General features: G+C 37.6%; 1 protein-coding gene across 2 annotated transcripts in view; it reads left to right on the top strand.

Annotated features, from left to right (window-relative positions):
* LOC124275559 overlaps nt 1-10288 on the top strand; it is a 43516-nt gene extending 33228 nt beyond the window's left edge. For both annotated transcript variants that reach the window (XM_046711136.1, XM_046711137.1), the window contains exons 2-4: nt 1986-2099; nt 4074-4277; nt 7553-10288. In XM_046711136.1, coding sequence (XP_046567092.1) covers nt 1986-2099; nt 4074-4277; nt 7553-8425 — 1191 coding nt within the window. In that variant the 3' untranslated portion in view covers nt 8426-10288. The remainder of the gene's footprint in view (nt 1-1985; nt 2100-4073; nt 4278-7552) is intronic.
* Nucleotides 10289-13402: the final 3114 nt, after the last annotated feature.

Genomic DNA, 13402 nt, shown 5'->3' with positions numbered 1-13402 from the left:
CTTTTCTCAACAATAACTTTGCTGTCAACATCCATTTAATCTGTTTTCACAATAATAGGACTTTTTTCCGGAGGACTTTTTTTCCGGGACATTTTTACCGAGGACTTTTTTTCCTATAATCGGCTTATTAACGGAAAATGACCCTTCTCGTTCACAAATAATATGCCCATAATTAAGCCCAGGACTTAAATTCGGGAAATGCTTGTAACTGAAGACAATGATTCTAAGACACGATAAAATGGAATGAACTTTAATATAAGCGGAATGATACAGAAACCTGAACCTTAGACAATCATTAAAGAACTGTCATAAACCTGAACTTGAATGACGCCCCCCTTTGGATGAAATATTGACATACTTTACTGTTCTTTGGGAACGTGTCCTATATGTTATTATCATATTTTATTGCGACTGCGTGTGAGTCATATGGATTGAGATTGGGTATAGAGTACCTGACCTCTTTTGTGGCTCGAAAAAGGTTATGTAACAATGAAAACCTCTACTCATGCAGTAACTGCATCACAAACGTGCACGACAAACGTTATATATGCTGAAGTTTGCCATGTGCATTTACAAAGGGACGTCACTCTAAACAATAACATTTGAAATCTTAATTTAGGCCCATGGACTTAATAACGGGAAAATATCCCGTTTTTAAGCCCATGGGCGTAATTACGAGTGGGCTTAAATATGGAAAATTCCGGTACGCAATAGATAAAACTCTGTAAGCCTTGGTATAGAACAACATTCAATCGTTTCAGCTGCTTGTATAAATGGGACTTTGTTTAATACATCTGCTCGACAAACGACAATCGATCACAAATACTTGTTTACGTCATAAGCAGTTACGCGAAATAGGCTAAGATGAGATTTAATTAAGTTGAAGTCTTTTCCTGAACTGTTAGTAGTTAGTAGCTCTCCCGGTCGCTTATCGGGAATTCCATTGTAAACGTAATATTTATCAGCGGGGAGTGGAGTGGGGAGGCGATGCGGCAGGGGGGTCTGAGTCTACCTGTGAGGAACTTTGCCAGTTTTAGATTGCTATCACCCTGAGATAATGGATACTTTACTCATACTCAGACTACTCGCTGTGAGATCACCAGTCATCAGTGCTGATCGACAGGCAGAACCCTGGATATGTACAATTGCCACTGTCGATATATTTACAATGCCATATGTTCACTTTCATCGGATGTATCCAAGCCAACAAACCAGACCTTGTCTTGTTTATGAATGAATGAAACTGTCATTGAATTTATTTTCTGTGTCTTTTGGCACAAATGTAATTGACAAGATTCAGGAAAACCATCGCAAATATGCGGACCTCGCTTACGAAATGTTAAAAGTTTTGCGACTCATATTGTTCTTGGTGTCTGTGGTTTGGCACCTTCCAGTGTCTTGACTGACACGTCGAGAGTACCCGGAAACGCTGCCAGGAACACAACGTGAAATAAATGTACTTAAACTATATGAACTTTACAAATCTATTCCTTTGTATAATTCTGTGATATAATCTGGGGTAATGGTTGTTCAAGAGTCACGATTTCACCTCAGCCCTTGTTTCCGTACATCCAACCACTACGTGGCTGGGCATATTGACATCGTGTATTTCACTTGCAATTGCAACATTATATTACAAGGCTACCAAGTATATAATTCTTCCATACAGTTTTCATCTATAAAGTTTATTCGGAATCTGCAAGCGTAAAACCTGACTTGATTGGAAACACATATTGAAAAACAATCTTTTTAACTGTTATGCTGATTTTTATCTCTTAGCGCAAACCAGTCAACCAGTCAACCAGTCAACCAGTAGTGGATCTGTTGTCCTTCCCATAAATAGAAATGGAACTAATGTGCCTCCACTTTTTCTGCCTAAATCTAGTGTTAATTATATTTTTATGGGATTGATATACATGTCTTTGTAAGCGAGGGACAATCGCTTTTTATGGGATACGGTATATTTGATTTTGCTTTTTTTGCAGGTGTTGGTGCTACCCTTCAGGACAATGAGGCAATACAGTCGCTATTTTCTCGGAATCGTCGTGGCCTGTGTGTTTGTGTACATGTGTCTCTTCTTTGTTAATCCGTCTACATATGTAAGTTGTATCAACCAAGATTAACAAAAACACTTCAAACTGTTTAGTCAAACCTATTTACTGTGTATCTTTGCATTTTCATTGACATGACCTGAAGGTGATTATATTTGAAGAGGTGAGGTGAAGTGAGGTGAAATTGGGTTTAACGTCGTGCTTGAGAATATTTCGCTCATATGACAACGTGCGTGCGTGTATGTGTGGCTGCTTGTACAAGCCCAGACTTAAGCTGGTTTTATAGTGCTAGCCCACTGAGATACCATGTCGCAGTGAAGCATGATTACCCCACTCAGACACATTATACTGACTCCGAGCCGACCAGTCCTTGTTGTACCCATTAATGCCGAGCGCCAGGCAGGGACCAACAAGTACCACATTTTAACGTGTTTTGGTATGACGCGGTCGGGGATCGAACCCGCGACTTTCCGCTCTCCGGGCGGACGCTGTAACCACTACACCACGGAGGCAGTATATTTGAAGAGGTAAACTGTCCAGTAGTGGTTAAAGCGTTTGCTCGTCACGTCGAAGACCAGGGTTCCCCACATGGGTACAATATGTGAAGTCTAAGCTATTTCTAACATATGTCATATTTGGGATTACACTTTTTCAGTAAAGTACAGATTCTAGTACTTTTGTTGGGTTGAGTCCCATGCAGGATTTGAACCCACACCCTCTGAGTCAGCCACCTAACCCGCTCAGTCACCGCGACTTTCACCGCGAAAGTACTAGAATCTGTACTTTGCTAAGAAAGTGTAATTTCTAATTTTATTGCCGACCCCCCCCCCCCCCAAATCTTCTTTTGTTTTCATTCAAACCCCGCCGACTCGAACCTATAACGTACCGCTTCGTCATATAATGTTTTTATCTTATAATAAGTCGCTGCCACAAGGCCAAGAACGAGAGAAATTGTAATAAGAATTACAATAAATGAGAACCAAGAACATTATTCAGATAATTTTGTCTTTATTAATTTTTTTCCCGACCGACCGACCCATGTTCAGAATTTGGTGGCTACGTGGAGCATATAACAAAAAGGTGCCCTAACGTCTAAAACCAGATTCCAAGTTATTCTTCGTGTGCATGTCATTTAACTTTCCCACATTCAAACATGTTTAGAAGCATGAACGTGTCCCCTTTCTGTAGCCACTATAGAAGAGTAAGAATGGTACTGCTGACTACGAAACAGAACGTCTCCTTTGATGCAGAATGTTTCATATTGATAGATCAAAAAGAGGCTTATTTCATCAATGACCACTACACGCATTATCATATCATCCTATACCATTCACAACAAATTAAAATATTTTTGTACCTTTTTGCTATGAATATTGACTAGACATCCATAATTTACAGCTTGTTCAGCTTGACCTGATCAAGTGAATACTAATGCTTTGCGTGACAATGTCAAAACTGGTTGGGTCTATTATTGTGAAGGGGTGCACCTCTGTCAGTTGATTGTCAACATGTCCGAAAAGCCGAGACAAGGTCGCCGTTTAACATTCTCTGCTCCCCTATTTAATGAGGATAACTCGACCTGCCGTTTGTGCCATTTGACCTCCTGGGTCATGCATATGTAGAGTTGCTCAGGTCAAGCTGGACAAACTGTAGGCATATGGAGGATATACAATAATCAGCATACGGTGTAATTTCTTCAATCACTTGTGAGCCTTGGAGGGAAAAGGACACCGTTTTCTTTTTCGTTAGGGACACATTCTTGTCAGATTCATAGACAAAAGTAATGAGATTTTTCTTTCTGTAATGAGTCAGATTTGTATATATCTATTTATTCGTTTACTACGCCATGTTTTCATGGACTCGCCATTCCATCTATCCATCCATTCACTAATTCATTCATTCGAACTTGTACTTTCAGTCCTGAATTAATTCTTTCTCGCGTCCCATAAAATATTCTGTGGCGATTTCAAATTGAGATGATGTCTAACATGTTTTGATTAATGCTCCTGTGTTTATTTTCAGAATGCCAACAGAGCTGTATCACCATTGGCGAATACATCCCTACACCTGATTACCAATAAAATAGTATCAGAGGCCAAGGTCAACATCACTACTCAACTTCCGTCCACAACTCTTCAACCTACTAAGCCTTCGTCAGCAAAGCCCAATGTAACCCTCACAACCCCAAAGCCTACCCTGCCCAAGCCAGTGCCTAAACCTCCAAAGGTCAGACAACACACATGTTCGCACTGCATACTACGAGGTCAAAAATCATTATTTGTAAACTTGACGGAAGTCAGCTGGGGACACTGGCACTTACTCTTGAAGGGTCAGTGGTCAAAATAAGCGACTTGCAATAATTTCTGAAAGTTCGTGGGCAATCAAAAGATCTCTTAGCTTCCAAAACTGAGCTTCTGTTGACCTTTATTCACAAATACGCTGCTCAGAAACTAACCACTTATCCCGCTAATAAAGTAATGAAGTAGATATGAAGATGGAGGATTGAGAATGATTGATACAAGTAGATTTATTGATGCTTTGAAATTATCAACCTTAAGATTATATTTAAAAAAGCGAAAATAAAAATCCATGCAATATACCTTTCAAAGGCATATTTAACTTTGGAGCTAATTTTGAAACTTTTCTTGAAATTGAAAACCCTTTTTGGCATGAGGTGCTAAAAGCATGGAAACTATTTCACAAACAACATTATGTTGACCCAAATAACATTAATGAAATTCTATCCCAACCACTATGGTTCAATCACAACTTCAAAAACTCTACATATTTTATAAAGAATTGGGCAGAGAAAGGGATTATGAATATTAGGGAAATATGTGATGAGAATGGATTACTATCAATAGAATCTTTAAAAGAAAACTATCATATCAAAGGCACTTTTTTAGATTTCAGATATTTACTGAACATATTACCTGAATCTTGGAAATATACTTTAAAGCACTGTTCCTCTATTCCAATCAGTAATTTGAATGTTAACCAATGCCAGATACATTTAGTAAAAACATCCAAAGGCTGCAGAACTTTTTACGATAAACTTATTTGTAATGATAAATATCCAAACATTTGTAATAAATGGCAGCTTTTATTTCCTGAAACTGACTTTGATTGGAAAAATATATTTACAGTATATAGAAAGGGATTGCAAGATACAAAGCTTATAGACTTTCAATATAGATTTCTATAAGGTATTATTTACACAAAAAGGAATTGGTCAAAATGAAAAAAATTGACAACAGTTTGTGTTGTTTTTGCAAAGATTTAAATGAGAGTGTGTGTCATGTGTACTGGGAATGTCAGGAGACTCAAACATTTTGGATAAACCTACAAATTTGGCTTAACAATTATTATCCACATCCATTGAAATTATCAAAAAACATTATTTGGTTTGGTACTCAACATGAAAATAGATTAGTAAATCACATCATCATTGCTGCAAAGAGACATATTCACTTATGCAGTTTTTAAAATATGCTTCCAAATCTAACTTTCTATATAAAAACTCTAAAAGACATATTCTTTGTGGAAAAACATATATCAGCAAAAAATAATAAAATATATAATTTCCAACATAAATGGAGCCTTCTCTCCCCAGTACTTAGATGACTCAAACTGTATTGACTTGTACCTTACATTATCTGTAAATTATCTATTTAATGAATTATGCATGTTTATAAATATATTAATACAAAAATATCTCACCTGTACATCTGTACATTATCAATTTAATGAATTATGCATGTTTATAAATATATTAATACAAAAATATCTCACCTGTACATCATGTAGCCATATTACTTTAAGCCGTACGTATCACGGCTTGGTATATCTGCAATATTGTAATCTTGGGAACCAATAAAAAAAATTAAAAAATTAAAACAAAATCCCGCTAATACATATAACGTTTGAAACCTTACGCTGTTTATTCGTTCCACGTTCGAGTGAAAGCAATTAAATGCATAGACAATAAAAAGAATCTGATCATCTGTTTGATAGGCGTTTTAGAAGATGATGAATAATAAGGAAGGTAAGATACTTTATGGATGCCAACTTCTTTGTTATGCTTGACAACGGGATAAGAACCTATACCGAAACGTCATAATATAATAGAGAAGTTGGCATCCTTAAAGTATCTTACCTTTCTTAAGAATCTGATCAATCTCCCTGGGTGTATATGGAAATAGGGTATGTTTATCTACTAAATCTCCAGCAGTTTATTTAGTCATTCATATGCTTCTCATTCGGTGATGAAAAATGGAAATGTAATTTTCTTGGTGGCAGACACTAAAAGCATCTCAAAAGTTGTCAGTCATTTCATAAAGCATCTTTTCAAAAGGCGATAACTCTATAGGTTTCACGAATGAGTTGTAAACATGTATGTTTTCCGAATTATCTGTTGAGCGTTTCATTCAGCAAGTCTATTAGGATGGCACATTGAATTGTAACTCATGGAAAATCAATAATTATGTTTCCAGATATCGCTATCACAGCTATAATAAGTCCCAAATACAAACAATATTTGTTTTCCTAATGAAACATATACCGTGACCTTCCTTCTAACAAAGGTGTTAATCTGTACTTAAAGCCTGAAGCCTGATAAGTGATAACACAGCACGTACATATGCAATACATAAAGCTGTATGTTTCTGTGTTCAGTCAACGTAAGATATAAAGCTGTATGTTTCCTTGTTCAGTCAACGTAATACATGTTTCCTTATTCAGTCAAAGTAATACATTAACATGTATGTTTCCTTGTTCAGTCAATGTAATACATGAAGCTGTATGTTACCTTGTTCCATCAATGTACGACATGAAGCTATATATTTTCTCGTTCAGTCAACGTAATACATAAAGATGTTTCCTGATTCAGTCAACGTAATACATAAAGCTGTATGTCTCCTGTTTCAGTCAACGTAATACATAAAGCTGTATGTCTCCTGTTTCAGTCAACGTAATACATAAAGCTGTATGTCTCCTGTTTCAGTCAACGTAATACATAAAGCTGTATGTTACCTTGTTCAGTCAATGTAATACATAAAGCTGTATGTCTCCTGTTTCAGTCAACGTAATACATAAAGCTGTATGTCTCCTGTTTCAGTCAACATAATACATAAAGCTGTATGTCTCCTGTTTCAGTCAACGTAATACATAAAGCTGTATGTCTCCTGTTTCAGTCAACGTAATACATAAAGCTGTATGTTTCCTGTTTCAGTCAACGTAATACATAAAGACGTATGTCTCCTGTTTCAGTCAACGTAATACATAAAGCTGTATGTCTCCTGTTTCAGTCAACGTAATACATAAAGCTGCATGTCTCTTGTTTCACTCAACGTAATACATAAAGCTGTATGTCTCCTGTTTCAGTCAACGTAATACATAAATTTGATATGTCTTTAATTTAGTTCGTGACTATTCTTTTTTTAGATTTTTAGATATATAATTTTAGATATTATTTAGATTATCCATCTTTTCTCTCATTTCAGCGGCCACCTTGCTATGGAGGAAGAATTCCCAAAGATAAATTTGAACTATACAACACATCCCAGCCGCTGGAAGTTACAGTTGTCACAGCTTATTTCAACCTTGGACGATTCCAAAAAGGATCTGGCAACTTTTTTGACAAAAATCTTTACATGAAGTGGGCGAACGTATACCAATATATTAGAAGTCCTTTTGTGTTTTATACAGATTCATCGGATACTGCTGAAACATTCAGAAAGATGAGAGCAGGATATGAAAACATTACAAAGATTTTATTGGTGGATAGAAAGTCAGTGTGGGCCTTTAATTATGTAGAACGGATTAAAGAAATATATTCAATCCCGGGTTACCCAAAGCACCACCCTAACACAGTTGTACCGGAGTATTCATGTGCCCAGCATGCTAAATATGCAACTGTTGAAGAAACCGTAGAGAAAAATTACTTCAACACAACCTATTTTGCCTGGATAGATTTGGGATATTTTAGATACATCGTTGGACGGAAGAAGGAGTTTGTGATAGTAAAACCAACTGATTTCAACGAATCTCAAATCGCAATGAACAAAGTGTACAATGTGAATATGGACGTGAAGGTGGAGAGCATCTTTAAGGGGAATCGGGTGTGGCTTGGCGGAGGGATGTTTTTTGGGTCAAAGTACACTCTCCCGACATTCATAGCCGACTATCGACACGCAGTTGAACATTACCTGAATATGTCTCTTAGTAACACAGATCAACAAGTGATTTACTCGATGAACACAATCAAAGAAAAGCCTTATGTAAGAAGACGGGTACCAATACAGCAATACTCAGCTAACACGGCCGGTGATTGCTGGTTCTATTTGGGGTTTTCATGTTACAGAGAACTATCCTGACCCCCATTATGCTAAATTTGATTAAATATGCTTGGGTTTTAAATAACAGGTGTTTACCGCTATGTAGTTTAGACCATCGCTATGTGTGAGTGAGTGTGTTTGACTTTGAGCAGCAGTTCATATACCCACAAGTCAGCGTATATGTTGGTGAAATGTCCGAAGTATGCCGCAAATGTATAACTGTGTTGAGTGTTTGTTTTTACGCCGTTTTGAGCAATATTCCAGCTATAACGCGGCTGGGGACACCAGAAATGAGCTTTACACATTGCGTCCATGTGGGGAATCGAACCCGGGTCTTCTGCGTGACGAACGAATGCTTTAACCATTAGGCTAACCGCCGACCCTAAACTGTGTTGAAACCCAAAACCCAGTAGCACATGGATGCTGCAGATAAACCAAGGTTAGTAATCCGACATCTTTATGGATTCGAACCAGGATTATGACGTACCGAAGCGTAGCAACCTGAATCTGGTAATTCCGTTGCACCGTAATATATCAAGGTCGGAGGGAAAATTTATCAGGGCATACACCTCCCATTTAACCAGGCAGCTATTTTATTACTTATGACTTTAGATTTCAACTCTCGTGTCCTTTCCTGTTTTGCAGTGCTATAATAGTGCTTTAAGAATGTCAGTGTTACTGTTGGTAGTTGTTACGTCATTGCTATTACGTCAACTTTGAGAATACATCAAGGCTGAGAGTAGAGCCGTCTCAGGTTCCGTCCCATGGTATCGTAATACAACAGATTTGTCTAAAATATCAGTTCGTTGACATTCATGTCATTACGGTATGAACATCGCTGATAAGCATACTCGTGAACTGTAGTAACTGTCCAATGTTTTAGACGTGTGATTTCACTGCTTATACTGGGATTCAGACAAACCGACTGATGCATTTTACAAACTCAGTATCTCAAAACTTGTAACTTCAATTGTTATTTTAATTTTTCTTTTACATGTGAAGTTTTGTTAAAAACGTGAAATACTGTAAACAACATATTATATATCTATGTAATAATTATATTGGCAGTCTGGAAATACATTATATTTTTCTACTCCGGATGTGCAGATGGCCTTGAAAGTATCCCAGGGAGTTACTGTGGGCTGTTAAATGGGTCCGAAAAGACTTGCCCTTTGACACGTCGCTCAGATTTGTCCATAGGCTCTAAAGGGGCCGTTGATGTGCATATATTCACACATCTCGTCAATACACATCTCGCGTGGGTTGGGTCGTGTAGGCGTGTATACGTCATATGGGAATATGTGACTGATGTCAAACTATAATTACTGCGCGGATGACATTTTAACTGTTATAAACGCAACATTTTTCATGCGTATTTTAGTGTTTAGTTAGTGTTTAGTTTAACGCAACATTACAACACTGAAGGATATTTCCTCTCATCCCATCACACCGAAATAATTTATAGCATCTTTCAGACAATATAGCTGTGCACATGAATAAAACACATACAACGTATTTTATACACCACATGATTTGCAGGTCAGGTTCATGTGCAGACGCACACACACACACACACACACACACACACACACACATTTATAGAACAAACATTCATGGTAACAATTTTCAGTCAGTACAAAGAACCCTAAACATGTTTGAGACCCTAAACATGTTTGATATGTTCAGCAGTGTATAGCGTATGAAGAAATCCACTAAACAACGACACTGCACGAATTTTGCTCCTAAACATTTCAGTTTGTCTTCAGGGAGAGATTACGGTTATTGTGACCTGACAACCATTGTCGCTGTGATTGAGGCGGAATCGCTGGGTGTTTCCCATTGACGTCATTACTTTAGTGGTTAGAGGGGCGCCAGCTATGCAAACAAGAGCTTTATGATGTCGGTGACTCGTTGTTATCTTTGGGTACGAAATATACTTTAGGTGGATTCCTCCTTAAAGTTAGACGTGTATGCTACCCATTTCTCTACCGCCGATATACCATGTGACTTTTTATCTCCAGAATTAATGACATTATTGCACAGTTAAAAAAGTCGTACAGTGACCTAGATATGTGCGCAGACAATCTTACGGAGCTAGTTCAGCAGGAGATGCGTGCTATGTTGAAAACTCGATCATATACTGTGTGTGGTGGTAACAGTAATAAAAAGCGTCGTGTGTGTAAGCCTTGGTGGAATGATGAATTGCGTGTGTTGTGGAATGAAACATGTGATGCTGAGAGAGAGTGGTGTAAATGTAAGCGTCGGGGTACTGAGAGAGTGATACTAAAACATTGTTTTGTGCGAAAGCGCAAGATGTTTGATAAAGCTGTGCAAATGGCTAAACGTGCGTATGTGCGAGAAGAAAGTAAGCGTTTGGATGAAATGTGTGAAAGTAATGACACAGACTTTTGGAAAAAGATCGGTAAGATTGGTGTGGGGGGAGACAGACGAAAACAGATTCCTATGAAAGTGATCTTAATGGATGGAAGTGTGTCTGATAACTGGAGTGATGTGTTAGAGAAATGGAAGACTGATTACTGTGAACTGCTGAATGGTGACGTCACTGTGGAGAGTGAGTGTGTTGAAGGGGGGAACATGCCTGGTGACGTACATGTGTTGTTTGACGCAAACATTACTCTTTTGGGAATAACCGCAGCTCTGGATAGAAGCCACGTTGGTAAGGCTTCGGGTTTTGATGGCATTCCCGTTGAATGTCTTAAATCAAAAAGCATTGTCACTGCTATGCATTATATTTTCAATGTTTGTTTTAATACAGGGACCATCCCTGCAACATGGTCTAAGGGCATTATTTACCCCATACCCAAATGTTCCACTCTAGATCCTATGGATCCTATGTCATATAGAGGGTTAACTATTACCAATTCCATGTATAAACTATATTGCAATGTGTTAAATAAGCGATTGCAGTCATGAGCTGATGCAACTGGTGTTATTAACGATATGCAAAACGGGTTTCGTAAACAGAGATCTACTACAGATCATATTCATTCTATTTGTTTCATCATCGAAACAAGAAATGTAATAAAAAGGAAACTTTTGCTGCTTTTATAGATTTTAAGAAGGCGTATGATTGTATTAATAGAGGTGTGCTATGGGACAAAGTGAGACATATTGGTGTAAATGGTAAAATGTGTTTAGCTCTTCAATCTTTGTATACGAATGTAAAATGTAGTGTTCGTATTAATAGTATTTTAACCCCGTGGTTCGGTGTAATTCGGGGCCTGAAGCAAGGTTGTTTACTTTCTCCAATTCTGTTTAACTTTTTCATTAATGATCTACTTGATAAACTTGGAGAAGTGGGGATTGGTATTCATGTCAAGGACACAGTGATTGCAGCTTTAGCGTATGCTGATGATTTAGTTTTACTTGCAGATTCTACAGATGATCTGAACAGTCTATTAGAGGTTTTAAATGTCCGGTGTAATGATAGTGGCATTTGTATAAATAATGAAAATTCTAAAATTGTACATTTTACGAACGTAAGTGTCAACAGAACGTGTGCTGTTTTTAATGTCGGTAGTTCCTTTTGAGATGTTGAGGATTGTTATAATTATTTGGGCCTATTGCTCACTGAACATTTAGATTATAACGCTATGGCGAAGGCAGCGGCTAAGTCTGCTAGTAGGGCATTAGAACTTTTTATTTGCAAATATAAGGCAGTCGGAGGTATGCAGTACTCTACTTATACAAAATTGTACGATACGATGGTCTGGTCGGTTCTGAGTTATGGAGCTTCCATGTGGGGTCATCGAGATATTTCATGTGTAAATTCCGTCCACCATCTTGCCTTGAGTTTTTGTTTAGGGGTGGGTAAATACGCTCCAAATGTTGCGGTTAATGGAGACATGGGCTGTATTCCTCCGTTTGTCAGACAGTTGGTATGTATTATTAGGCAATACTGCCGCTTTAACAAAATGCAATGTAGATTAAATAAATATGTTTTATATGGTCGGAGTGCACGGGTGGACGTACATAAAGCAAATTAAATTGGGTTAGGAATTGGGAATCTTTTCACAAATGTTACTGTGTTGTGGTAATATGGCATATATCTATACATGTATTAGAAATCATTAGAAATGCGTTAAATATTTACTCAAACTGTTGTCCTTACCAGAATATAGATACCTAATAGTAAGGCAATGCAAAACAGTATTGAAGACTGTAAATGTAACTGTCTGTCATGCAGTAGGCAGGTATTGAAAGGTTACTTTCTCAATGCGTTGATATGTCAGTGCTGTAATGTACTGAGACAGAACTTCATCCGTAACTACAAATATGTTCAGGAATACAAGGGTCTGTTATCATACCAGCAACACAATGGTATCACACACTGGAATGAAAATAAAGGTGCAAAGTATACCGAGTTTGTTATTTAATTTGACTATTAATTGAAAGATTTATTGTTAAATTTTGATTATGTCTATTCAACCCTCACTCTCAATGACGACCGCGCAGCAGTCAGTCAAACGTATTCTACAATGATGATTCAGGTAAAATATTCGAAATTAGGCTTATTCTGATTTAACATACTCAACCATATTTCTCATGACCGAGGGTGATTTGGCTTGCAGATTGAAATGGAACGACGCATGATAACGGACACCGCTTATAGAGAATAACCCTGCCCCTCTGGTGACAACTGTAGTAGACACGTACAATGGCAAGTGAACTGTTCACCTGACAACATATGATCATATGGTACGAGGCAAAATAAGTAACTGCCTCAGACATCGTATTTGTCATTAATGTGGTACTTTCCTCTACATGTCCATCATAAAGATTTTTAAAGGTTTCACTGAGGCTTTGGATGTGGTTACCTTCAAGAAACACCTTTTGATCAAGAGTCGCATAACGTTCAAGCATATAACGTTGCGGGATTAGAGCGGTAACCTCTCTTTAACTGTCCACAAGTCACATAATGTGATGTTGTTCATTAGGGTGAACTGATTCTCATGTGGATAAATGCCCTAACTGTGCATCTGGACCCACATCTTT

This window comes from Haliotis rubra, unplaced genomic scaffold, assembly GCF_003918875.1.
Source record: "Haliotis rubra isolate DU_JTF1 unplaced genomic scaffold, ASM391887v1 Scf20, whole genome shotgun sequence".
Lineage (NCBI taxonomy): Eukaryota > Metazoa > Mollusca > Gastropoda > Lepetellida > Haliotidae > Haliotis > Haliotis rubra.
Note: the sequence above shows the minus strand (reverse complement) of the source record. Positions and strands in the feature narration are given on the sequence as shown.